Source organism: Salmo trutta, chromosome 24 (genome assembly GCF_901001165.1).
Source record: "Salmo trutta chromosome 24, fSalTru1.1, whole genome shotgun sequence".
Lineage (NCBI taxonomy): Eukaryota > Metazoa > Chordata > Actinopteri > Salmoniformes > Salmonidae > Salmo > Salmo trutta.
Genome location: NC_042980.1, coordinates 38,795,219 through 38,819,736, shown reverse-complemented (window position 1 = coordinate 38,819,736; position 24,518 = coordinate 38,795,219). Strand labels below are relative to the sequence as shown.

Sequence of the window (24,518 nt, the reverse complement as noted above, 5' to 3'; positions counted from 1 at the left end):
TTTTTCAAAAATTTTTGAGAGGAATGGAAGATTCGATATAGGCCGATAGTTTTTTATAATTTCTGGGTCAAGATTCGGCTTTTTCAAGAGAGGCTTTATTACTGCCACTTTTAGTGAGCTTGGTACACATTCGGTGGATAGAGAGCCGTTTATTATGTTCAACATAGGAGGGCCAAGCACAGGAAGCAGCTCTTTCAGTAGTTTAGTTGGAATAGGGTCCAGTATGCAGCTTGAGGGATTGCTTGCTGCATTGCTTGCTGTTTGGGGTTTTAGCCTGGGATCTGTACAGCACTTTGATATATCAGCTGATGTAAGAAGGGCTATAAAAATACATTTCATTTGATTTGATTAGTAGTGGTTTATTTGCACTAATTCGACGCAGTCTCTGAACAGCTGATGTTGAGATGTGTCTGTTACTTGAACTCTGTGAAGCATATATTTGGTGCAGTTACCTCTAATGAACATATCCTCTGCAGCAGAGATTACTCTGGGTCTTCCTTTCCTGTGGCGGTCCTCATGAGAGCCAGTTTCATCATTGCGCTTGATGGTTTTTGCGACTGCACTTGAAGAAACTTTAAAAGTTCTTGAAATATTGCAGACTGACTGACCTTCATGTCTAAAAGTAATGATGGAGTGTCATTTGTCTTTGCTTATTTGAGCTGTTCTTGCCATAATATGGACTTGGTCTTTTACCAAATAGGACTATCTTCTGTATACAACCCTTGCCTTGTCACAACACAGCTGATTGTCTTAAAAACAAATTAACTTTAACAAGGCACACCAATTAATTGAAATGCATTCCAGGTGACTACCTCATGAAGCTGGTTGAGAAGAGAACATCGATTGAATGTTCTCTGCTTAGATGGTGCTGACAGATATGTCAACCCTGCTTCTGGCTCCTAAGCAAATTTGCAGTATTTAGTATTTTTGTGTGCTATTTCTTACATTATTCACCTAGGAATTTTTCTGTGTTATTACATACAGCTGTAAATAACTTTTGGATATCAGAGCGACGGTAACTCACCAGCATTACAACCAGGAATACGATTTTCCAGAATTGGATCCTTTGTTCGTACCCCCCAGGGCAATTTAACTTATTCCCAAGGCTGCTCTAAAACACCGCTGGCGGAGAAGAGGTATTCGGAGTGGACTTCTAGTCCAACTCAGGAGGCGTGCACACCATCCACCGCTTCCAAGTATATTACTCGCTAATTTTCAGTCTCTGGATAATAAAGTAAATGAGCTCTGGGCGAGGATCTACTTCCAGAGATTGTAACATATTCTGTTTCACGGATACATGGCTCTCTCGGGACATACTGTCCCCGTTCATTCAGCCATCTGGGTTCTCAGTACATCACACAGACAGGAATAAAGAACTCTCCGGGAAGAAGAAAGGTGGTTTCATGATTAACTACTCATGGTGTGATTGTGATAACATACAGAAATTCAAGTCCTTTTGTTCACCTGACCTAGAATACCTCACAATCAAATGCCGACCGTATTACCTCCCAAAATAATTCTCTTCAGTTATAGTCACAGCCATGTATATTTCCCCTCAAGCCTAATCCACGACGGCCCTCAAAAAACTACACTGGACTTTATGCAAATTGGAAACCACATATCCTGTGGCCGCATTTATTGTAAGTGATGGTTTTAACAAAGCAAATTTGAGGAAAACGCTACCAAAGTTCTACAAACACATTGACTGTAATACTGGCGCTAGTAAAACTTTGGACCACTGCTACTCAATGAAATGCCTACAAGGCCCTACCCCAACCTCAATCTGATCATGACTCCATTTTGCTCCTTCCTTCCTATAGGCAGAAACTCAAACAGGAAGTACCCGTGCTAAGGTCTATTCAATGCTGGTCTGAACAATTGGAATCCATGCTTCAAGAATGTTTTGATCACGAGGACTGGGATATGTTTCGGGTAGCCTCTGAGAATAACATCAACGAATACACGGATACGGTGACTGAGTTCATCAGGAAGTGTATAGGAGATGTTACACCCACTGTGACTATTAGAACCTACCCAAACCAGAAACTGTGGATAGATGGCAGCATTCACGCAAAACTGAAGGCGCGAACCACCGCATTTAACCATGGTAAGATGGCCGGGACTATGGCCGAATACAAACAGTGTAGTTATTCCCTTCGTAAAGCAACCACACAGGCAAAATGTCAGTACAAGGAGAAAGTGGTCTCAATTCAACAGCTTAGACACGAGATGTATGTGGCAGAGTCTACAGACAATGATGGACCACAAAGGGAAAACCAGCCACATCGCGGACACCGACGTCTTGCTTCCGGATAAGCTAAACACCTTCTTCGCCCACTTTGAAGATAACACAGTGCCACCACCGTGGCCTGCTACCAAGGCCTGTGGGCTCTCCTTCTGCATGACGTGAATAAGACATTTAAGAGTGTTAACCTGTCTGGGCTAGGGGCAGTATTTTCACGGCCGGATGAAAAACGTACCCAATTTAAACAGGTTACTACTCTGGCCCAGAAACTAGAATATGCATAGTATTAGTATATTTAGATAGAAAACACTCTGTAGTTTCTAAAACTGTTTGAATGGTGTCTGTGAGTATAACAGAACACATATGGCAGGCAACAACCTGAGAAAAATCTAAGCAGGAAGTGGAAAGTCTGAGAATTGTAGTTCTTCTTTTGATTCTCTATCAAAGCTACAGTGTCTGTGGGGGACGTTGCACTTCCTAATGCTTCCATTGGCTGTCTAAAGCCTTCAGAAAGTGGTTTGAGCCTTCTCCTGTCACTGGGCAGATTATAGGAGCTCAGTTACTGAGTGGTCTGCCTGGCAACAAAGGGATTGGATATGCTCGGTCCCGCGAGCGTGCCCCTCCTTCTTTTTCTTCTTGAATGAATACGCTATTGTCCGGTTGTAATATTATCGCAATTTTATGTTAAAAATACCATAAAGATTGATTTTAAACCACGTTTGACATGCTTCTAAGTACGGTAATGGAACATTTTGACTTTTCGTCTCTCGTTCCGCACTGTGATCTGTACGCACAAACAAAACGGAGGTATTTGTACATAAATATGGATTATTTCGAACAAAAACAACATTTCTTGTGGAAGTAGCCGTCCTGGGAGTGCATTCTGACGATGATCAGCAAAGGTAAGAGCATATTTCTAATACTAATTCTGAGTTTAGGTTGCCCCGAACTTGGCGGGTGTCTGAATAGCTCACCGTGATGGCTGAGCTATGTCCTCAGAATATTGAAAAATGTGCTTTCTCCGTAAAGCTATTTTAAAATCTGACACAGCGGTTGCATCCAGGGGTAGACTATCTATAATTCTTAAAATAATTGTTATATATTTTGTCAACGTTTATGATGAGTATTTTTGTAAATTGATGTGCACATTCACTGGACGTTTTGGTGGGAATACATTTTTTGAACATCACGCGCCAATGTAAAATGCTGTTTTTGGATATAAATATGAACTTTATCGAACAATACATACATGTATTGTATAACATAATGTCCTAGGAGTGTCATCTGATGAAGATCATCAAAGGTTAGTGCTTCATTTAGCTGTGTTTTGGGTTGTATTGACACATGTCCTTGCTTGGAAAATGGCTGTGTGATTATTTTTGTCTATGTACTCTCCTAACATAATCTAATGTTTTGCTTTCGCTGTAAAGCCTTTTTGAAATCGGACAATGTGGTTAGATTAACGAGAAGTTTATCTTTAAAATGGTGTAAAATAGTTGTATGTTTGAGAAAGTTGAATTATGACATTTTGTTGTTTTTGAATTTTCCGCCCTGATATTTCACTGGCTGTGTCCCGCAGGTGGGACGCTAGCCCATAGAAGTTAACCCTCGCAAGGCTGCAGGCCCAGACGACATCTCTAGCAGAGTCAACAGAGCATGTGCAGACCAGCTGGCTGGAGTGTTTATGGATATATTCAAACTCTCCCTATCCCCGTCTGCTGTTCTCACTTGATTCAAGATGTCCACCATTGTTCCTGTACCCAAGAAAGCAAAGGTAATTGAACTAAATGGCTGTCGCCCCATAGCACTCCCTTCTGTCATCATGAAGCGCTTTGAGAGGCTAGTTAAGGATCATATCACCTCTACCTTATCTGAAACCCTAGACCCTCTTCAATTTGCTTACTGCCCCAAAAAATCCACAGACAATGCAATCGCCATCGCACTGCACACCTCCCTATCCCATCTGGACAAGAGGAATACCTATGTACGAATTCTGTTCATTGACTAAAGCTCAGCATTCAACACGATAAGATCCTCCAAGCTCATCAATAAGCTCGGGGCTCTGGGTCTGAACCCTGCCCTGTGCAACTGGGCCTTGGACTTCCTGACGGACCACCCCCAGATGGTGAAGATATAAAACAACACCTCCACTTCGCTGATCATCAACACAAGGGCCCCACAAGGATGTGTGCTCAGTCCCCTCCTGTTCTCGCTGTTCACCCATGACTGCGTGGCCACACACTCCTCCAACTCAATCATCAAGTTTGCAAACAACACAACAGTAGTTGGCCTGATTACCAACAATGACGAGACAGCCTACAGGGAGGAGGTGAGGGCCCTGGGAGAGTTGTGCCAGGAAAATAACCTCTCCCTCAACATCAAAGGAGCCGATTGTGGACTTCAGGAAACAGCAGAGGGAGCACGCCCCTTTCCACATTGACGGGACCGCAGTGGAGAAGGTGGAAATCTTCAAGTTCCTCGGCGTACACATCACTGACGATCTGAAAGAGTCCACCCACACAGGCAGTGTGGTGAAGAAGGTGTTACAGCACCTCTTCAACCTCAGGAGGCTGAAGAAATGTGTCTTGGCCCCTAAAACCCTCACAAACTTTTACAGATGCACAATTGAGAGCATCCTGTCGGGCTGTATCACCACTTGGTACATTGGGGCAGCAAGTAGCCTAGTGGTTAGAGTGTTGGACTAATAACCAAAAGGTTGCAAGATTGAATCCCTGAGCTGACAAGGTAAAAATATGTTGTTCTCCCCCTGAACAAGGCAGTTAACCCACTGTTCCTAGGCTGTCATTGAAAAGAAGAATTTATTCTTAACTGACTTGCCTAGTTAAATAAAGGTAATAAAAATTAAACTTCACTGCTCACAACTGCAGGGCTCTCCAGAGGGTAGTGCAGTCTGCCCAATGCATTGCTGTGGGCAAACTAATTGCTCTCCAGGACACCTACATCACAGGAAAGCCAAAGGATCATCAAGGACATCAACCACCTGAGCCACGGCCTATTCACCCTGTTCATCCAGAAGGTGTGGTCAGTACAGGTGCATCAAAGCTGGGGCCGAGAGACTGAAAAACAGCTTCTATCTTAAGGCCATCAGACTATTAAATAGCCATCACAAGCCAACTTCCACACGGTTACTAACTCCGCACCTTAGAGGCTGCTGCCCTACATGTACAGTTGAAGTTGGAAGTTTACATACACTTAGGTTGGAGTCTTTAATTAAAACTCATTTTTCAACCACTCCACAAATGTCTTGTTAACAAACTATAGTTTGGCAAGACGGTTAGGACATCTACTTTCTGCATGACACAAGTAGTATTCCAACAATTCCAGTGGGTCAGAAGTTTACATACACTAAGTTGACTGTGCCTTTAAACAGCTTGGAAAATTCCAGAAAATGATGTCATGGCTTTAGAAGCTTCTGATAGGCTAATTGGCATCATTTGAGTCAATTGGAGGTGTACCTGTGGATGTATTTCAAGACCAATCTTCAACTCAGTGCCTCTTTGCTTGACATCATGGGAAAATCTAAAGAAATCAGCCAAGACCTCAGAATAAAAAATGTAGACCTCCACAAGTCTGGTTCATCTTGGGAGCAATTTCCAAACGCCTGAAGGTACCACGTTCATATGTACAAACAATAGTACACAAGTATAAACACCATGGGACCACACAGCCATCATACCACTCAGGAAGGAGATGCATTCTGTCTCCTAGAGATGAACGTACTTTGGTGCGAAAAGTGAAAATCAATCCCAGAACAACAGCAAAGGACCTTGTGAAGATGCTGGAGGAAACAGGTACAAAAGTATCTATATCCACAGTAAAACGAGTCCTCTATAGACATAAACTGAAAGGCAGCTCAGCAAGGAAGAAGCCACTGCTCCAAAACCGCCATAAAAAGCCAGACTACGGTTTGCAACTGCACATGGGGACAAAGATCACACTTTTTGGAGAAATGTCCTCTGGTCTGATGAAACAAAAATAGAACTGTTTGGCCATAATGATCATCATTATGTTTGGAGGAAAAAGGGGGAGGCTTGCACGCCGAATAACACCAATCCAACCATGAAGCACGGGGGTGGCAGCATCATGTTGTGGGGGTGCTTTGCTGCAGGAGGGACTGGTGCACTTCACAAAATAGATGGCATCATGAGGTCGGAAAATTATGTGGATATATTGAAGCAACATCTCAAGACATCAGTCAGGAAGTTAAAGCTTGGTCGCAAATGGCTCTTCCAAATGGACAATGACCCCAAGCATACTTCAAAAGTTGTGGCAAAATGGCTTAAGGACAACAAAGTCAAGGTATTGGAGTGGCCATCACAAAGCCCTGACCTCAATCCTATAGAAAATTTGTGGGCAGAACTGAAAAAGCGTGTGAGAGCAAGGAGGCCTACAAACCTGATTCAGTTACACCAGCTCTGTCAGGAGAAATGGGCCAAAATTCACCCAACTTATTGTGGGAAGCTTGTGGAAGGCTACCCGAAACGTTTGACCCAAGTTAAACAATTGAAAGGCAATGCTACCAAATACTAATTGAGTGTATGTAAACTACTGACCCACTGGGAATGTGATGAAAGAAATAAAAGCTGAAATAATTCATTCTCTCTACTATTATTCTGACATTTCACATTCTTAAAATAAAGTGGTGATCCTAACTGACCTAAAACAGGGAATTTTTACTTGGATTAAATGTCAGGAATTGTGAAAAACAGAGTTTAAATGTATTTGGCTAAGGTGTATGTAAACTTCTGACTTCAACTGTATATACATAGACTTGGAACCACTGTCCCCTTTAATAATGGAACACCAGTCACTTTAATAATGTTTAAATAATATTTACATACTGCTTTACTCATCTCATATGTATATACTGTATTCTATTCTACTGTATTTTAGTCAACGCCACTCCGACATTGCTCAATTAATGTTTATATATTTCTGAATTCCATTATTTTACTTTAATGTTAATGTGTATTGTTGTGAATCGTTTTTAGATACTACTGCACTGTTGGAGCTAGGAACTCAAGCATTTCGCTACACCCACAATAACATCTGCTAAACATGTGTATGTGACCAATAACATCTGCTAAACATGTGTATGTGACCAATAACATCTGCTAAACATGTGTATGTGACCAATAACATCTGATAAACATGTGCATGTGACCAATAACATCTGATAAACATGTGTATGTGACCAAAAAAAACTGATATCATTCGAGAGAATCAAGGCATTGGTGGCTACTTTAAATAATCTAGACTGTACAATCTAATTTATTTAACACTTTCTTGGTTACTACATGATTCCATATGTGTTATTTCATAGTTTTGATGTCTTCACTATTATTCTACAATGTCGAACATTTTTTAAATAAAGAAAAACCCTGGAATGAGTAGGTGTGGCCAAACTTTTGACTGGTACTCTATATATATAATCTATAAATTATGTTTATGCAAATTGCTATTCTATTCAATTTTTTTGGTTTTGTTCTGTTCTAGAATGTTCTGTTCTAGAATATTTTGTTCTAGAATATTTTGTTCTCTCGAAAGGTTCCAAGATCGAATCCCCGAGTTGACAAGGTAAACATCTGGCGTTCTACCCCTGAACAAGGCAGTTAACCCACTGTTCCTAGGCCGTTCATGACTTGCCTAGTTAAATGAAACACTGGTGGTATGCCAGATCATCCTTGAAATGTGAATCTTTCACAGGTGGATGGTGCGTTTTGTCCCACGCCAAGAAACAAGTTTGAACTTCTCAAAACACGTCCAAATCGTATATTTACAGAGATCCCAAACAGTCCACGGGCACCATAGCTAGCATGATTGTTAATCCAATAGGCCTGATATGACCAAAAGCAATTAGGCCTGGTTTGTCCTATACCTCAACATTGTTTCAGGCCGCTATTCGGATGTTTCTTTACACAACCGACAGGACATATAAAGACAACAGACAATTTGGCCTATTGGTTATTTCGTTTTGGTCAGCCAAAACTATAGGTGAATGAATAGGCTTAGTCATTAAACACAAAACAGATCAACAACGTCGAATAGCCTAATAAAAAACGAACGCATCATTAGTTCTAGTTCTACGAAGAAATGTACGCAAAAAAATTAAATGTATACTGCATTTACAGTACATTGCATTAAAAGCGCATATCCTGAAAAACAGCAATACACTAACATAATTTCACTAGGCTGTTAGACCAAAACACACTCCAAAGTTTGTATTTTTTCATAAATGTCCTTTTTCGCTCCCCTGCATGTATATCCTATAGTGGATTAATTCAATCAAGTTTAACTTTATTAGGTTGGTGTGTTGGGTGGCAAGTTTTCTTCTCACATCTGAAGGTCAGGATTGAGCAGCACCGCCCGCCCTACAAGACAGGGTCTCGATTAGGCCTTTGTCGAATGTTTTGCACATCAGATCTTCAAAGTTGGCCTACAGTACTTTTGGTGTGCTGACATTGAAAACACAATGGTATCCGTTATGACAAATTTATTGTTCTCAATAATCCTTCATGAAATAACCACTTAAAATATATTAGGCTACTGTCAAAATCATCACATAGAAGTATACAAGGCTATAACGAACAACAATGACGTCAGTTTTGGGAATTCGTGCTCCTTTGAACATAACATGTAGGCATAGGCCTATCATCATCACTGTAATAACAGTCTAATCATAACAAACTTGAATAAAACTGTTAAGTCATCAATACCACATAATGCAAAGTTTAGGGTAAATAAAGTATTGCTCATTATAGTACATTAATTATATGGTAGCATTAGAACAGAAAGCCAGCATGGTGAAAAAAAAATCGGATTCTTAAAAATATTCGTATCATAACTTGTTTGTAAAAACAAAACAAAAACATATCAGACTAATGCTTGGGGATATGATGTGACCCCCTTCAACTGCAGAAGGGAACATTTCCAATAACATTTAAGAGCTGCAAAAAAAGTGTCCTTGATTTCGTTTGTTCTAAAATAGGCCCACACAATATGAAATATTTCAAAATAAGATGGGGAGATGTTAAAGCGTATCATTGTCTTTCACATGGGGCCAAAGATGGGGCAGAGAACTGAAACAATCATTTTGGTGAAAGCAGGGCAATTATAAAATTAAATAAAAGGGAAAGATATAGCTTGTGAAACACACACACTTTATTGGAATATATAGCAGGCTAAAAACGGATTAAGATTGTCCAGTCGACAGTGTGTTGCCTAATATCGCATGTTTTAATTTCTAACTTTCCTAAGAGAAAATACCAGACACACCGTTGGTCGGAATGGAGTAATGTGGATGGGTAAGATTTTTGTTTTGTTGCATTGTTTCATGTAGGCCTAAAAGTAACATGTAAAATATAATTTATCTTGCTAGTATTTTCTCAGCCCTGACAGTGTCTTATTTCAGCCCAAAGAAATATTATTGTTCGGTGTTTTGTTTATTTCTCACGTATCGCTGAACATTCGCTTGCAGTCCATGGAAGGTGACGGTGTGCCTGCGCTCATGTTGTCGACCTGAGAGTACTCGTCCTCCGGGCTGTGTGGCAGCCCCGGTGGCGTCATCCTCTTCTCCTTCTGCCTGCGGTTGCAGAACCAGACCCGGACCACCTCCTTCTCCAGCTGCAAACTGTCCGCCAGAGAGGTGATCTCCTGGGCTGCTGGTTTGGGGCTTTTGAGAAAGTGGCTCTCCAAAGCTCCTTTGACGCTCACCTCGATGGACGTGCGCTTTTTCCTCTTCCTGCCCTGCGCCGCGATCTTATCGATGCTGGTGGGGCTACCGGTGGTCGAGTCAGCTTCTTCCAGCCATTTGTTGAGCAGCGGCTTCAGCTTGCACATGTTCTTGAAGCTCAGCTGCAGGGCCTCGAACCTGCATATCGTGGTCTGTGAGAAGACGTTTCCGTACAGGGTGCCCAGCGCCAATCCCACGTCCGCTTGTGTAAAGCCCAGTTTGATCCGGCGCTGTTTGAACTGTTTGGCGAAGTGCTCCAGGTCATCCGAGGTCGGTGTGTCATCGTCGGACTGAGCGTCATGGCTCACCCCGACGTGGTGCTGCGGATGATGTGGATGCTGGTGGTGGTGGTTGTGATTATGATGATGGTGGCTGCCGTGGTCGATATCAGGGGATTCCCCCCTCACCATCCCCGGGTGCATTAGGCTTCTACTACCCGGTGAGCTGAGCATCCCGTTAACCGTGAATCCCCCGGGCTGGGAGTAAATCAGCGACTGTTGCTGCTGCTGTCCTTCGGAGATGCTGGAGATGCTGGATATGTGAGCGGCGGAGGTGCCTCCCCAGGCTCCCGGGTGTGCCTGGTGGGAGCCCAGATGCGAAGACCTGTGGTGTAGAGCGGAGCCCGAGTGCAGGTCCTCTCTGCCGGAGTTTCTCTTCACGTCCTGCAGCTGCGGGCTGCCTGTCATTCCCACCGGGCCAGGGGACCAGGGAGAACCGGCTTCGGCAGCTGCCACTGCGGCTGCTGCAGCGGCGGCGTGAGGCAGGGATGTCACCCACTGGTGGGCATGGCTTAACATGTGTCCCCCGTTGCTCGTCGCAATAGCGCCCTGCATAAAGTCACTCTGCACCATCTTCACCGAGGAGTCCCCTCTGTATCCGCCCGATACCGAGGTGACAGCGGTGCTCCCCGGCTGCATGTCACCGACCCCCCGGTCTGAGTGCACGATGGAGCCGGTGGACAGGATCCTATTGCTGGCCAGGTATGGACTGGAGGTGGCTGTTGCCATTCCCCAAACCATAAAGCCTGTGATTGATCTCCCTCTTCCCTCGTTGGATTAGGTTATCTTCTCAAACAGAGTGCTCTAATCCAAGAAAAATGTTTTACAATTTTGAGAAAGCGTGTTGAATGTTATACTATGCCATAAAATGGAGATAAAAAATCTAACTAATCCATAAAAAAATGAACAAAAATGCAAATGAAAGTTGATGTTTTGTTTATCTATTAGTAGGCCTATGAAAATGTATTCACGTTCCACCAGTTTAAAGGCAGCGATTGGTGAATAGAAAATTATCTTTATGCATTCCGTCGGATTTTTTTGTTGTTGAACAAATGAATTAAAATATGAAAAGTTTTGGTTTTCTGCTGGACGTATAGATTCAGTAAACTCCCACAAAAGGACGCTCTCTTCTAGGATCCTTGTCGAATAAGGCTTGTCGGAAAAATACCATTCATAAACACTCTTCTTCGCTTCTGCTCTTCGAATCTGAAGTGTTGGAAGCTACACAATTCCAAATGATACAACGGTCTACCTAAATGATTGTATCTATTTTCTTCCTTCACTCTTTTTCTCCTTCCATCTGACACTTCTACCCGTTCCTCTCTGGAAGCGAGTGTTTACCCTGTGCCATGCGTGCGCACGCCTTTCCCATCTTCCCCCAATTACCAGCGGAAGTGGAGAGCAGGACTCCTGCTGATTGGACGATACACATAGAGGGATTGACACGTCTTGAGAGCTCTGCCTCGGGTGCTCTAGGCAAGGTTCCCTTTTCCGAATTTTTTTTTAAAGACTAATTGATTAGATGATAATATAGGGTAATATATAATATTGACATTGCAATTAGGCTATCATAGCGTACCCTACATTATTATTAATATTTAACGGTATATTTACCTAATGATATTAGTACTGTAGCATTCATAACACAATAACAAAATTGTAATTAGCCTAATCAAGAAACAATCAAGCTATATGACGCCAACATCATGGGGATTGAAGAGAAACTCTTCATTCTAACGGAGAGAGAGAAGCCCCATGCAAACAAGGCCAAATTGAGCAGTCCTTTGGGGATTGGAGGGGAACACTGACTCTTGCCATTCTCGCCAGTCAGGGATGTCATGTCAGGCCCAAACAGCGCAACATATCTATGTTGTTCCTCCTCTGTCTAATAGCGCAGAGCGGAGGGGGCTGTGTCAAGGGTATAAGGTCGGCTCTGGACACACACCCAGGGGTTCTGTACGCCACTTGCATCTTAATGCCCTCCTTTTCGTACTGAAGCAGGACCCACTGGGCGTGACGCACGGGCGAGTGCGGGTGAGGGTGCAATATTTACACTTACACAGGATCGAGGTAAGCCAGCATGTAGAGTCCTTTAGTTGTTTCCATCTCCGGGAGAAGTGTTATTTTAATAGTATGTTTCCAGAGTGTGTGCGAGTGACGGTAAGCTAAATCATAACCGTTCTCCTAATATTTCTAGCCACAAGATTTTCCCAGTCTTAGAAACCGAAACTCTCAACACAGGGAGCTTTCTTTAAACTGAAAGAGGAGAAATTGCACCCAACCAGGTGCAGGCTAATACATTTGCAGCCAAAACTGAAGTTTTCCTTCCCGGAACATTTCTCTTGGATCTGATTCAAAAATGTTGGGGGGAGGATAAAGAAAAAGTGAACATTTGTGTGTAGCCTTCATAGGCTATAAGGATACACTTTTATAAAAAAAAAGGTTGCTTATAGAACCAAAAGGGTTCTTTTTCAGAACTCTAGAGGTTCTTCACTGAACCAAAATGGTTCCATATAGAACCCTGCATGGTGCCATACGGGGCTAACGGTAGTGGAATGTTTTGAGGATGTGAACCCAGCAGCCCTCCATTTGTCAGATCAATTCCGCCCATTTATTTAAATAGAGCCCGGACCGGGATTCGAACTGGCCGCCTTGCGTCCACAAGTCCAACTCCTACCACAGGTCCAACGCCTTTGCTGCTGGGCTACCTACTGCCAGTACAGTCTGGGTTGTTGCCTGACTGGTTCCAGAGAAGAAGAAAAAAGAGCAACAATATGAGTTAATCTTCAGAAATATATGTGAGTTCATCTTCAAAAAATGAAGACAAAGCGCCATGCAGACATATAGCCTAATTATTATGATGCAGTTGTTGTCAGCAGCAGCCGAAAAAGTAATCCTCTGATAGTTCGGAGTTACTGCCAGTCTGAGCAAAACATAGATAGTGTGTTTAAAGTCATGTAATGATTAACTAGGCTATTGAATCACCAAGATGTATTATAAATGTATACAGTAGACTACTTCCTCTCAGTCAGCAACAGCCTTCTAATGGCTTCATGAAACATAGTCCCCTTAATTAACTCCACAGTTATACTTAAATAAAATGAATAATTAGCTAATTGCCAATGTCAGGCTGGGCCTGTAGCTGTATTTGGCATATCCCATAATAACAAATAATGTTTATTTGAAAAAGTTAGCTGGTTAAATTGGCAAATTAAAGTTGCCTATATTTTTCTGTTTAGCTAGCTAGGCAATTTTACAAACAAGCTCAAATTCTAATAACACAAGCCTAAATAAGTTCAGGAGCAGACATTGAATATCCCTTTGAGCATGATGCAGTTAGTAATTATACTTTGAATGCTGTATCAATACACCCAGTCACAGGCACCCTTCATAAGATACAGGTGCCCTTCATAACTCAGTTGCCAGAAAGGAAGGAAACCGCTCAGGGATTTCACCATGAGGCCAATGGTGATTTTAAAACAGTTACAGAGTTTAGTGGCTGTGATAGGAGAAAACTGAGGATAGATCAACAACATCGTAGTTACTCCAAAATACTAACATAAATGACAGAGTGAAAATAAGGAAGCCGGTACAGAATAAAAATAGTTATCCTAAAACATGCATACTGTTTGCAATAAGGCACTAAAATAATACTGCATAAAATGTGACAAAGAAATTAACTTTTTGTCCTGAATACAAAGCGTTATGTTTGGGGCAAATCCAAGACAACACATCACTGAGTATCACTCTTCATATTTTCTAGTATGGTGGTGGCTGCATCATGTTATGGGTATGCTTGTCATCAACAAGGACTAGGGAGTTTTTAGGATGAAATGAAACTTAATAAAGCGGCGCTCGGCGGTCGGCGTTGCCGGTCTTCTAGCCATCTTCGATCCACTTTTCATTTTCCATGTGTTTTGTCTTGTGTTTCCACACACCTGGTTTCAATTCCCTCATTTTCTTGTTGTGTATTTAACCCTCTGTTCCCCCCATGTCTTTGTGTGGGATTGTTTATTGTAGTGCTTGTGCACGTTCCCCATGAGCACACGACGGGTTATTTTTGTGCCCATTTATCTTGTTGTTCTGGATGCCGTTGGTTTTTCTTAATACATCTCCGGTTATTACCCAGTTCTGCTCTCCCGCGCCTGACTTCTCTGCCGCCTATTACGCACCCCGCTACACACTGGGAGACAAATTCACCATTCAACAGGAATATTACCCCCAACACAAGGCCAAATATACACTGTTGCTTACCAGGACGACATTGAATGTTCCTGAGTGGCCTAGTTACAGTTTTGACTTAAATCGGATTGAAAATGTACGGCAAGACTTGAAAATGGCTGTCTAGCAATGATCAACAACCAAGTTGACAGAGCTTAAATATTTTTTTTGTAAGAATAATGTCCAAATATTGTACAATCCAGGTGTGCAAAGCTCTTAGAGATTATCCAGAAAGACTCATAGCTGTAATCACTGCCAAAGGTGATTATAACATGTAGCCTATTGACTCAGGGGGGTGAATACTTATATAATCAAGATATATTAGTGTTTTATTTAAAATAAAATGTTGGAATTTTTCTTCCACTTTAAGACATTACAGAGTATTTTGTGTAGATAGTAAAAAAACAACACAATTCAATCCATTTTAATCCCACTTTGTAACACAACAAAATGTGGAAGTCACGGTATGTGAATACTTTCTGAAGGCACTGCAGAACCCTTTCTCCTCCAAAGAACCAAAGGGTTCTATATAGAACCCCAAATAACCAATTTTTCTAAGAGTGTACCCTTGCATGCTAGAGCTTTGCATAAGTTCGATTTGTGCACTCAAGTTAGGCCTTAAACTTGAAAAAAAACTGGCATCTGTTCTATTGTATTGTATTGTGTTCTATGAATTTACTGTTAAATTGTATTCCAGGACAAACTGTCAGAATTATGGTGCATGTAGGCTAAACGGAATCCAATGCACAATACAACCGAGCACTTTCCCCCTTCTCCTATTCAAATCACCATGGTAACCGTGTAGGGGTGTTTAGTATGTCTTCCCATCAATGGGGCGAGCTGCCCTCCCTGCGCGAGGGCATTCCGTTTTAACCCGCGACAAACGCAGCAGTATCAGAATAGGAACCCACAGGCGACACGAGAATTCAATGCACGGAAGAAGACAAAAAATATAAGTATTTAAAGTCATCAATGTTAGTTTTCAATCGAGAGCTTTTCAATGGACCTGGATTGCACAAATCCTCATAACCCAGGATGGGGTCCTTATAGCCTAGACCTAGGCCTACATGTGGCGGCAGAATGTTCGGTATTCCATTCAATCAAATTACATGGCAGGTATGCTTTTTATGTAAATATCATTTTTTAAATAAAAAATTAATAATAATGATAATGATAAACTTAATAAATGAATGAACAATTTCAACATGGAGGTGTATGCTATTTCAACCCTATAAAAACGACATCAAACCAACAGACTTGTCACGTCCTGGCCAGTATAAGGGTTAATTGTTTTGTAGTTTGGTCAGGACGTGGCAGAGGGTATTTGTTTTATGTGGTTCGGGGTGGTGTGTTTGGTTAAAAGGGTGTTTGAGTTAGTAATTCCGGGTGTTGGTTTATGTTTAGGTATTTCTATGTGGAGTCTAGTGAGTGTATGTCTATGTTTGGTTAATTGGGGTTGGGACTCTCAGTTGAAGGCAGGTGTTGTCTATCTGCCTTTGATTGAGAGTCCCATATAGTGGGGTGTGTTTGTGTTTGGTATTTGTGGGTGATTGTTCTGTGTTTAGCCTTGTGCCTTACCAGACTGTTTTTTTTGTCGATCGTATTTCTGTTTGTTATTTTGGTGTTCATTTTGTTAGTGAATAAAAGTCAAGATGAGCCTGCAAATACCTGCTGCGTTTTGGTCCTCCTTAACCGACGACAACCGTGACAAGACTAATGTAATAATAAAATAATAGTTAAGCAAATATCAATATTGATGATTACAATAACAATAACGATTTGTACTAATATTATTAATAATAAGAACAATTGTTTATTTATTAAGCTGCAACAAAAACGGTTATATTTACTGTTAGCTTATGTAATATTAGAATTTAATAGTTACAGCTATATATATATATATATAGAGAGAGAGAGAGAGAGAGAGAGAGAGAGAGAGAGAGAGAGAGAGAGAGTGTGTGTGTGTGTTTACTGTGTGTTTATAGCTAGTATAGAACTACGACAAAGTTTTTTGTCGTTATACAGTGTCCTGCTGGATCAAGACAATTTGAGAATTTTGTCATCTTATGTTTTTCCCTCCCCTCACGAAAAGTTTATTATTGCTACTATAAGGCCACAAACAGGAAGGCATTCCATGGTAAAAGTCAATCATCCAAGAGAAATGCAACCATAAAGTCCGGATATCATTACAGTGTTTATCTAATTACCGACGAGCAAACGGGCACATTTTACTACACTTAAGGAACGCGTAATTTACTGCGCTCACCTCATTCAGCTTATCATGGTTTATTCATTCATAAACCGCCCGCAGAAGCACGGGGATCATTTATTTAACGCTACCGTAACTTTCACCGGTACACTCAGAAACAAAGGTGCTACCTGGAACCTTAAAAGGTTATTCGGCTGTCCCCAAACGAGAACCCAAGTAGAACCCTTTTGGTCCCATGTAGAACCCTTTCCACAGAGGGTTCTACCTGGAACCCAAAAGGGTTATTCAAAGAGTTCTCCTACTATGGGGACAGCCGAATAACCATTTTGAAAACCTTTTTTCAAGTGTGTAGATAAGCTTTGTCTTAATGTATAGTAGCATCCCTTACGAAAAACCACATGAATGTTATATGTCATCACATGTGAAGTCTTCCAAACCCACATGTTTTCATGTGATCACATGTTATGTGAAGTTAATGTGATAACAGATGACGTGTACAAACGGCTATCTGGAACTCATCTGAGAGTTCTGCTTCTGAGCCCTCACCCACTATGTAGGCCTACTTAATGCTTGTAGCTGTAAGCCTACTTAATGCTTGTAGATGTAGGTCTACTTAATGCTTGTAGATGTAGTCCTACTTAATGCTTGTAGATGTGGGCCTACTTAATGCTTGTAGATGTAGGTCTACTTAATGCTTGTAGATGTAGGCCTACTTAATGCTTGTAGATGTGGGCCTACTTAATGCTTGTAGATGTAGACCTACTTAATGCTTGTAGATGTAAGCCTACTTAATGCTTGTAGCTGTAAGCCTACCTAATGCTTGTAGATGTAGTCCTACTTAATGCTTGTAGCTGTAAGCCTACTTAATGTTTGTAGATGTAGGTCTACTTAATGCTTGTAGCTGTAAGCCTACTTAATGCTTGTAGATGTAGGCCTACTTAATGCTTGTAGCTGTAAGCCTACTTAATGCTTGTAGATGTGGGCCTACTTAATGCTTGTAGATGTAGACCTACTTAATGCTTGTAGCTGTAAGCCTACTTAATGCTTGTAGATGTGGGCCTACTTAATGCTTGTAGATGTAGGCCTACTTAATGCGTGTAGCTGTAAGCCTACTTAATGCTTGTAGATGTAGGACTACTTAATGCTTGTAGCTGTAAGCCTACTTAATGCTTGTAGATGTGGGCCTACTTAATGCTTGTAGATGTAGACCTACTTAATGCTTGTAGCTGTAAGCCTACTTAATGCTTGTAGCTGTAACCCTACTTAATGCTTGTAGATGTAGGTCTACTTAATGCTTGTAGATGTAAACCTACTTAATGCTTGTAGCTGTAAGCCTACTTAATGCTTGTAGCTGTAAGTCTACTTAATGCTTGTAGATGTAGGCCTACTTAATGCTTGTAGCTGTAAGGCTACTTAATGCTTGTAGATGTAGACCTACTTAATGCTTGTAGCTGTAAGCCTACTTAATGCTTGTAGCTGTAACCCTACTTAATGCTTGTAGATGTAAGGCTACTTAATGCTTGTAGATGTAGACCTACTTAATGCTTGTAGCTGTAAGCCTACTTAATGCTTGTAGCTGTAAGCCTACTTAATGCTTGTAGATGTAAGCCTACTTAATGCTTGTAGCTGTAAGTCTACTTAATGCTTGTAGATGTAGATCTACTTAATGCTTGTAGATGTAGGCCTACTTAATGCTTGTAGATGTAGTCCTACTTAATGCTTGTAGCTGTAAGCCTACTTAATGCTTGTAGATGTAGGCCTACTTAATGCTTGTAGCTGTAAGTCTACTTAATGCTTGTAGATGTAGGCCTACTTAATGCTTGTAGCTGTAAGTCTACTTAATGCTTGTAAATGTAGGACTACTTAATGCTTGTAGGTGTGGGCCTACCTAATGCTTGTAGCTGTAATACTACTTAATGCTTGTAGATGTGGGCCTACTTAATGCTTGTAGCTGTAAGTCTACTTAATGCTTGTAGATGTAGGCCTACTTAATGCTTGTAGATGTAGTCCTACTTAATGCTTGTAGAAGTAGTCCTACTTAATGCTTGTAGATGTAGGCCTACTTAATGCTTGTAGATGTAGGCCTACTTAATGCTTGTTTGTAGATGTTCTGACTCGCTACATGCTGTCTGGCAAAAACAGTCCAGGACTTTTATTCATCTTCATCATCACCACCACCACACATAATTAACACACACATGCAATCTTCGGTTACATTAGGAATGGACTTCTTTCTTAGATGTATGCCAAATCTTCCAGGCCAAAACGTTCCTCTTCCTCGGACTAAAATACTCTGACATGGGGTGGGAGGGGTCCGAGTCCAGATGTGCATATGGGCACGCTGATTGGCTGAAGCCAAAAGGGCTTTGATGGACAGCTGAGATGGTGAAATATCACGCTATCGGGACTGTGGGGGAACTAAGGCGACTGTGATGGAAGGTTAGGTCACAGAGTTTCTTAACCCAGAGACGCAACATCGCGATTCTCTTGCGCTTGCGAAGCAGACCCTACAGACCAGACCGGGGTTTGACAAATCAATGACAGAAGTGAAAACACTTCCTTCGCTGTTCATTTTCTCGAAATCTAAAGGTACAACCTAGATCCGAGACAATGCCTTAAAGTGGATCTGACAGCATTTTAGCAACATGAAATCGAATGTTTAAAATGTATTTTTCATTTGCTAAAGAAATAGCTATATAAATAGATGTGCTACTCTATTAGCCACGTTATGACTGACTTGTGATCTTTGCCTTCGCTAGTTTGATTATATTGACATTCCCAACCTGAGTTACAGTAGGCTGTTTTTGTTAAAAAAAATATTGAGTCATTGAAACTGAAACAGCGCATCAAACCTCCTGAAAGTGACAAACTGACACGTTTTAATTTTCGTCAAAAACAGCTTTATATCGATGAAGGGCCTTTGATTTGACGGCCTGCACATGGGCAGTTCGGCGCTAGACAACCGTTAGACCCGATGACGTTTTCTGCTCATGAGCTAAGCCAGCCAACCTTCGCAATGAGTTCAAGTGTGATCAGGGATTTCTATTGGAGAAGCAGTTTCTGCCTATCTTCATACTGTACTGTCTTATAAAGCAACATGCGACAACATGAAACCACAAATGTGAAAACGTGATCACGTGAAGGTTTCCCAAAAAATCTGGTGTTTTTCTGTAAGGGATGCAACATGCATTATCATGGTACATCATAATGGCTATTGACAAAACAGAACAATAATGGTTGAATGACCTTTGATATAAACCTGTGAGTTACCACTAGTTAGATTGATATCTGTCTTTCCTTTCAGGATCACACAATGTAGCCGTGATGCGAACACCACCCACATACCCTATAACAGCCTTTGGTACCCCTCTCATCACACATATTCAGGGCCAGGAGTTTTCTCTCATCAGGAGACCTATAGCCTATAACCAGGGTCCAGAGTCCTCCCTGACCAGGAGACCTATAGCCTATAACCAGGGTCCAGAGTCCTCCCTGACCAGGAGACCTATAGCCTATAACCAGGGTCCAGAGTCCTCCCTGACTAGGAGACCTATAGCCTATAACCAGGGTCCAGAGTCCTCCCTGACCAGGAGACCTATAGCCTATAACCAGGGTCCAGAGTCCTCCCTGACCAGGAGACCTATAGCCTATAACCAGGGTCCAGAGTCCTCCCTGACCAGGAGACCTATAGCCTATAACCAGGGTCCAGAGTCCTCCCTGACCAGGAGACCTATAGCCTATAACCAGGGTCCAGAGTCCTCCCTGACCAGGAGACCTATAGCCTATAACCAGGGTCCAGAGTTCTCCCTGACCAGGATACCTATAGCCTATAACCAGGGTCCAGAGTCCTCCCTGACCAGGAGACCTATAGCCTATAACCAGGGTCCAGAGTTCTCCCTGACCAGGAGACCTATAGCCTATAACCAGGAGACCTATAGCCTATAACCAGGGTCCAGAGTCCTCCCTGACCAGGAGACCTATAGCCTATAACCAGGGTCCAGAGTCCTCCCTGACCAGGAGACCTATAGCGTATAACCAGGGTCCAGAGTCCTCTCTGACCAGGTCAGGTGGTGTGGTCAGGAGAACCAACTCTATGCATATTGCTGTGTGTGTGCTCAGAAAGCAGAGCAGTAATGTTTCTCATGTGTTGTATTGACGCAGCAGGGAACAGGCCAGGGTCGACTGTTTGATATTCATGAAGGAAGCTGAAGAGTCCTTATGATGCACATATTTTAGCCCTCTCTCCCTCTGTTCTCTCTCTCTCTTTTTACTCTCATTCTCTTCTCTCTTTTGCTCTCTCTCTCTTCTCTCTTGCACTCTTGCACTCTCTCTCTCTCTCTCTCTCTCTCTCTCTCTCTCTCTCTCTCTCTCTCTCTCTCTCTGTCTCTCTCTCTTACTCTGGCTCTTTCTGTCTTTTCCTTTCTCCCTCTCTCTCCCTCTTTTCTCTCATTTGCTCTTTCTCTCTCTGTCTATCTCTATACTCAGGGCTGCAGAGAAGAGGTGCACTTTAAACCCCAGTCCATGAGGGCAGCAGGATTGTCCCAGATCCCATGCTCCATCCAAACTTTTCTTTCACCCTCTCTCACTTTCCAGGTCCTGTCTTCCCTGGTTTGGTCTTTCACTGTCTGCACTCCCTCCCTCCCTCTCCACCTCTGTTTCTGTCTCCAATATGCACAGTGGCTAGGCTACTCTAGCTGCAGGCTATTTTCTTTGGTAGACTTTAGAAATATGCAAATGCAGCAGTTAACAACTGCAGAGAGAAGAAGAAAAGATAAACAACTCTGCATCTGTGTTCCTTGAGCTGTCAACTCTCAAAGACACATCATTTACTCGTTCCTTCCTCTGTACATCCCTCTATCAAAGGAGTGGTGCAAGACTTACCGATAGAAGGAGAAAGAGGGGCAGAGAGAGAGAGAGAGAAAAGATCAGGCTCAAAGGAAATTATATGTCAATCGTCCTCCATTGCTCAGTTGGTTATTTCTACTCTCTCTCTCTCTCTCTCTCTCTCTCTCTCTCTCTCTCTCTCTCTCTCTCTCTCTCTCTCTCCCTCTCTCTCTCTCTCACTCACTCACTCACTCAATGCCCCCCCCACCCCCACACTATTGTAAATCCTAAGAGACTGCAGGATTCTTCTTCCTCTTTTTCCCGTCCCTTCCAGAGGCTTGGCTGGTTTTCTCTATTAGTACGACCTGCTTGGTTGGACGGGGATGGCCCCTACTCTTTGTCCCCTTGTTAGAGCAAACCTTTAGAGAGGTGTGTGTGTGTTGAGAGAAAAATAAAAGTCTCTCTCTTTCCCACAGAGCTCTTCTACCCTTACAAGCGGCCCCTCATGACGTAATGTTTGTGGAGATCATCAGCTCATTCATACACACAGTTTTAGTGCACATAGACAGTGATGTCACTGAGTCGTCAAAGTTGGGGGTAAGGAAAGGGGTGTGTTCAATCCAATGCCTCTATATATTAATGGATCTAGACATCGATCACATGACACCATTCATTCCTATGTGAAGACTCAATAGCCCATTGAAGCCAAATGAAGTCGGTAAAGATGGAATTTCATAGAGACATAACATGCTCAGTTTGAGTGCTGCCCCTCTCATTGACTAACTCAAGTTGAAGGCCGCCCAGGGTACTGCAGGCTGCCATTAGCAACTCAATTAACCTTATTTGTGTTAGATATAAAAAAATATTGGTTCAAGGACATACATCTGGTGTATTAGAAGCAATTATTGGTACTATGATAGTCTTAAAAATTGTATATTTTAACGAAGATTGACAGTTTTCCATTTTTACATGCCTTGAACTACTGTGGCTTCAATGAGAGGGGGCCTGGGTCAATCAGAGGTGTATGATCAGTGTATTCAGTCTCTCTCTCTCTCTCTCTCTCTCTCTCTCTCTCTCTCCAAATAGATCACATTTCGAGAAGGAAGAGAAGGATGAGGAGGAAGAGGAGGGGAAAGAAGAGGGTGAAAGAACTAGATTGAAACGTTTCTCTGTTTTTAAATAAATAGAGAACTATCACTCTCCTCCTCCTCCTGTTCTGATTGGAAGTGTGTTCGACCTTCATCTCTCTCTGAGCCAGAGACAACCATCACAGCAGGAGACGCCTTCTACCCACAACCCCCTGCTGCGTGTTTCTACCACAGACAGAGGGAGGCACAGAGAGAGAGAGGGAGGGTGGGAATGCAGGAGGGAGAGAGAGGATGGAAGAGGATGAAAGGGAGAGAGAGAAAGAGAGAGAATGAGGGAAGAGAACATAGCCCTACGGTGATTATAACAACAGGAGTTATAGTGAAGCCATAGTCTAGCTTGGTTGTTTGTGCTGTGTCATTATAATTGATGTGCTATATATATAGGCAACCTCTTCTATATTGTCAATAGTTAATCTAGAAAGAGCTCAGAAAGACGTGAGGCCTCAAGTGCGTCCTCAAGGAGGAACATTTGGGAATCCCTCGGAATACAGCACTTTAATGTGATCTAATTAGGGAAGGAGGGAAGAAGAGTCAGGAGAGTCAGGAGAAGAGGGAACCCCATCCGATTTACAGCCCTGATTGGAACACAGTCAGTTACCACCTCCTGCTGTGGCCCAAATGATCAAGCCCAAAGGACAGATGCACTGGTTATACGTTGTTGTGGGGTGGCCCATTATGTGTGGATGGCGGTGGCTAATGTGTGAAAATACATTCATTAATTCCACCACATGATTTTCACAAGGGTAAGGGGGCTGTGAGGTATAACGAGACCGCATTTATAGTGTGCGTGTGTGTGAATGTGTGCGTGTGTGTGAATGTGTGCGTGTGTGTGAATGTGTGTGTGAATCTGTGCGTGTGTGTGTGTGTGTGAATGTGTGCGTGTGTGTGAATGTGTGCATTTGTGTGTGTGTGCATGTGTGTGTGAATGTGTGTGTGTGTGTGTGTGCGTGTGTTTGTGTGTGTGTGTGTGCGTGTCACACCTGATGGCAGAATATCAGTCTGATACTTCACAGATATACTGGAAACAGGTGCGCGCCCTCCTATCTTATTTAGAAATGCAGTATATCCTAAGAAACAGAGTGAAACCGAGGACAAGAAGAACAACTGGACCGAGACATAAGGAAAACCTTCGGACTCAGATATGGTGTAGAGGAGATTGGAAGAGAACTACGCTCCTGGTTTTATGTGAAAATATTGCAATGCTGGATAAGGAGAACAAATGCAACAGACAAATAGATGGGAAGAAAGTCGTTCATTTCTTTCTATCCTCTGAGCTTGATCTTTTCTTTTCCCCTCTCACTCTCTTTCGCTCTCTCATCCCTTTTCTCTCTCTCTCCCTCCATCTCTTCTCCCTGCCCGACTCTAACTCTCTCTGCCACAAACACACATCACTGCCACCCAACCTCTACAAAATAAGACTGAAAAAACAACCAGGGAAAAAATGGGTCAGGAAGAATCTCCAGTTCTCCAGGCAGTATGGACAACCGTTCCCCTGTACCCAAGCTCCGAAGCTGGCCAAGTCAAACAGCTTGGAGTCCCTGAGGACCAGGCTGCTCAAACAGACTCAGACCATGGCCCAGAGCTCTGTGAATGGGGAGAGTTTTCCCTACACTTACCCTCTAGGCCACCTGGTTATAGAGGCCCTCTGTAGTTAAGGAGCTTTTCCTGGTGGGTTCACTAGGATTAGGAATATTTATCAAATGAAGATATATACTGCTCAAAAAAATAAAGGGAACACTAAAATAACACAGCCTAGATCTGAATGAAAGAAATAATCTTATTAAATACTTTTTTCTTTACATAGTTGAATGTGCTGACAACAAAATCACACAAAAAATAA

The 24,518-nt window shown here is 42.3% G+C and overlaps 1 protein-coding gene across 1 annotated transcript; it reads right to left on the bottom strand.

The window, feature by feature from the left end:
- Positions 1 to 8,742: 8,742 nt before the first annotated feature.
- LOC115161263 (POU domain, class 3, transcription factor 3-A) lies at positions 8,743 to 11,661 on the bottom strand. The gene has a single exon (XM_075074253.1). It carries the CDS (start codon positions 11,015 to 11,017, stop codon positions 9,716 to 9,718), a length of 1,302 nt encoding a protein of 433 aa, XP_074930354.1. The 5' UTR covers positions 11,018 to 11,661; the 3' UTR covers positions 8,743 to 9,715.
- Between the last annotated feature and the right edge of the window lie 12,857 nt (positions 11,662 to 24,518).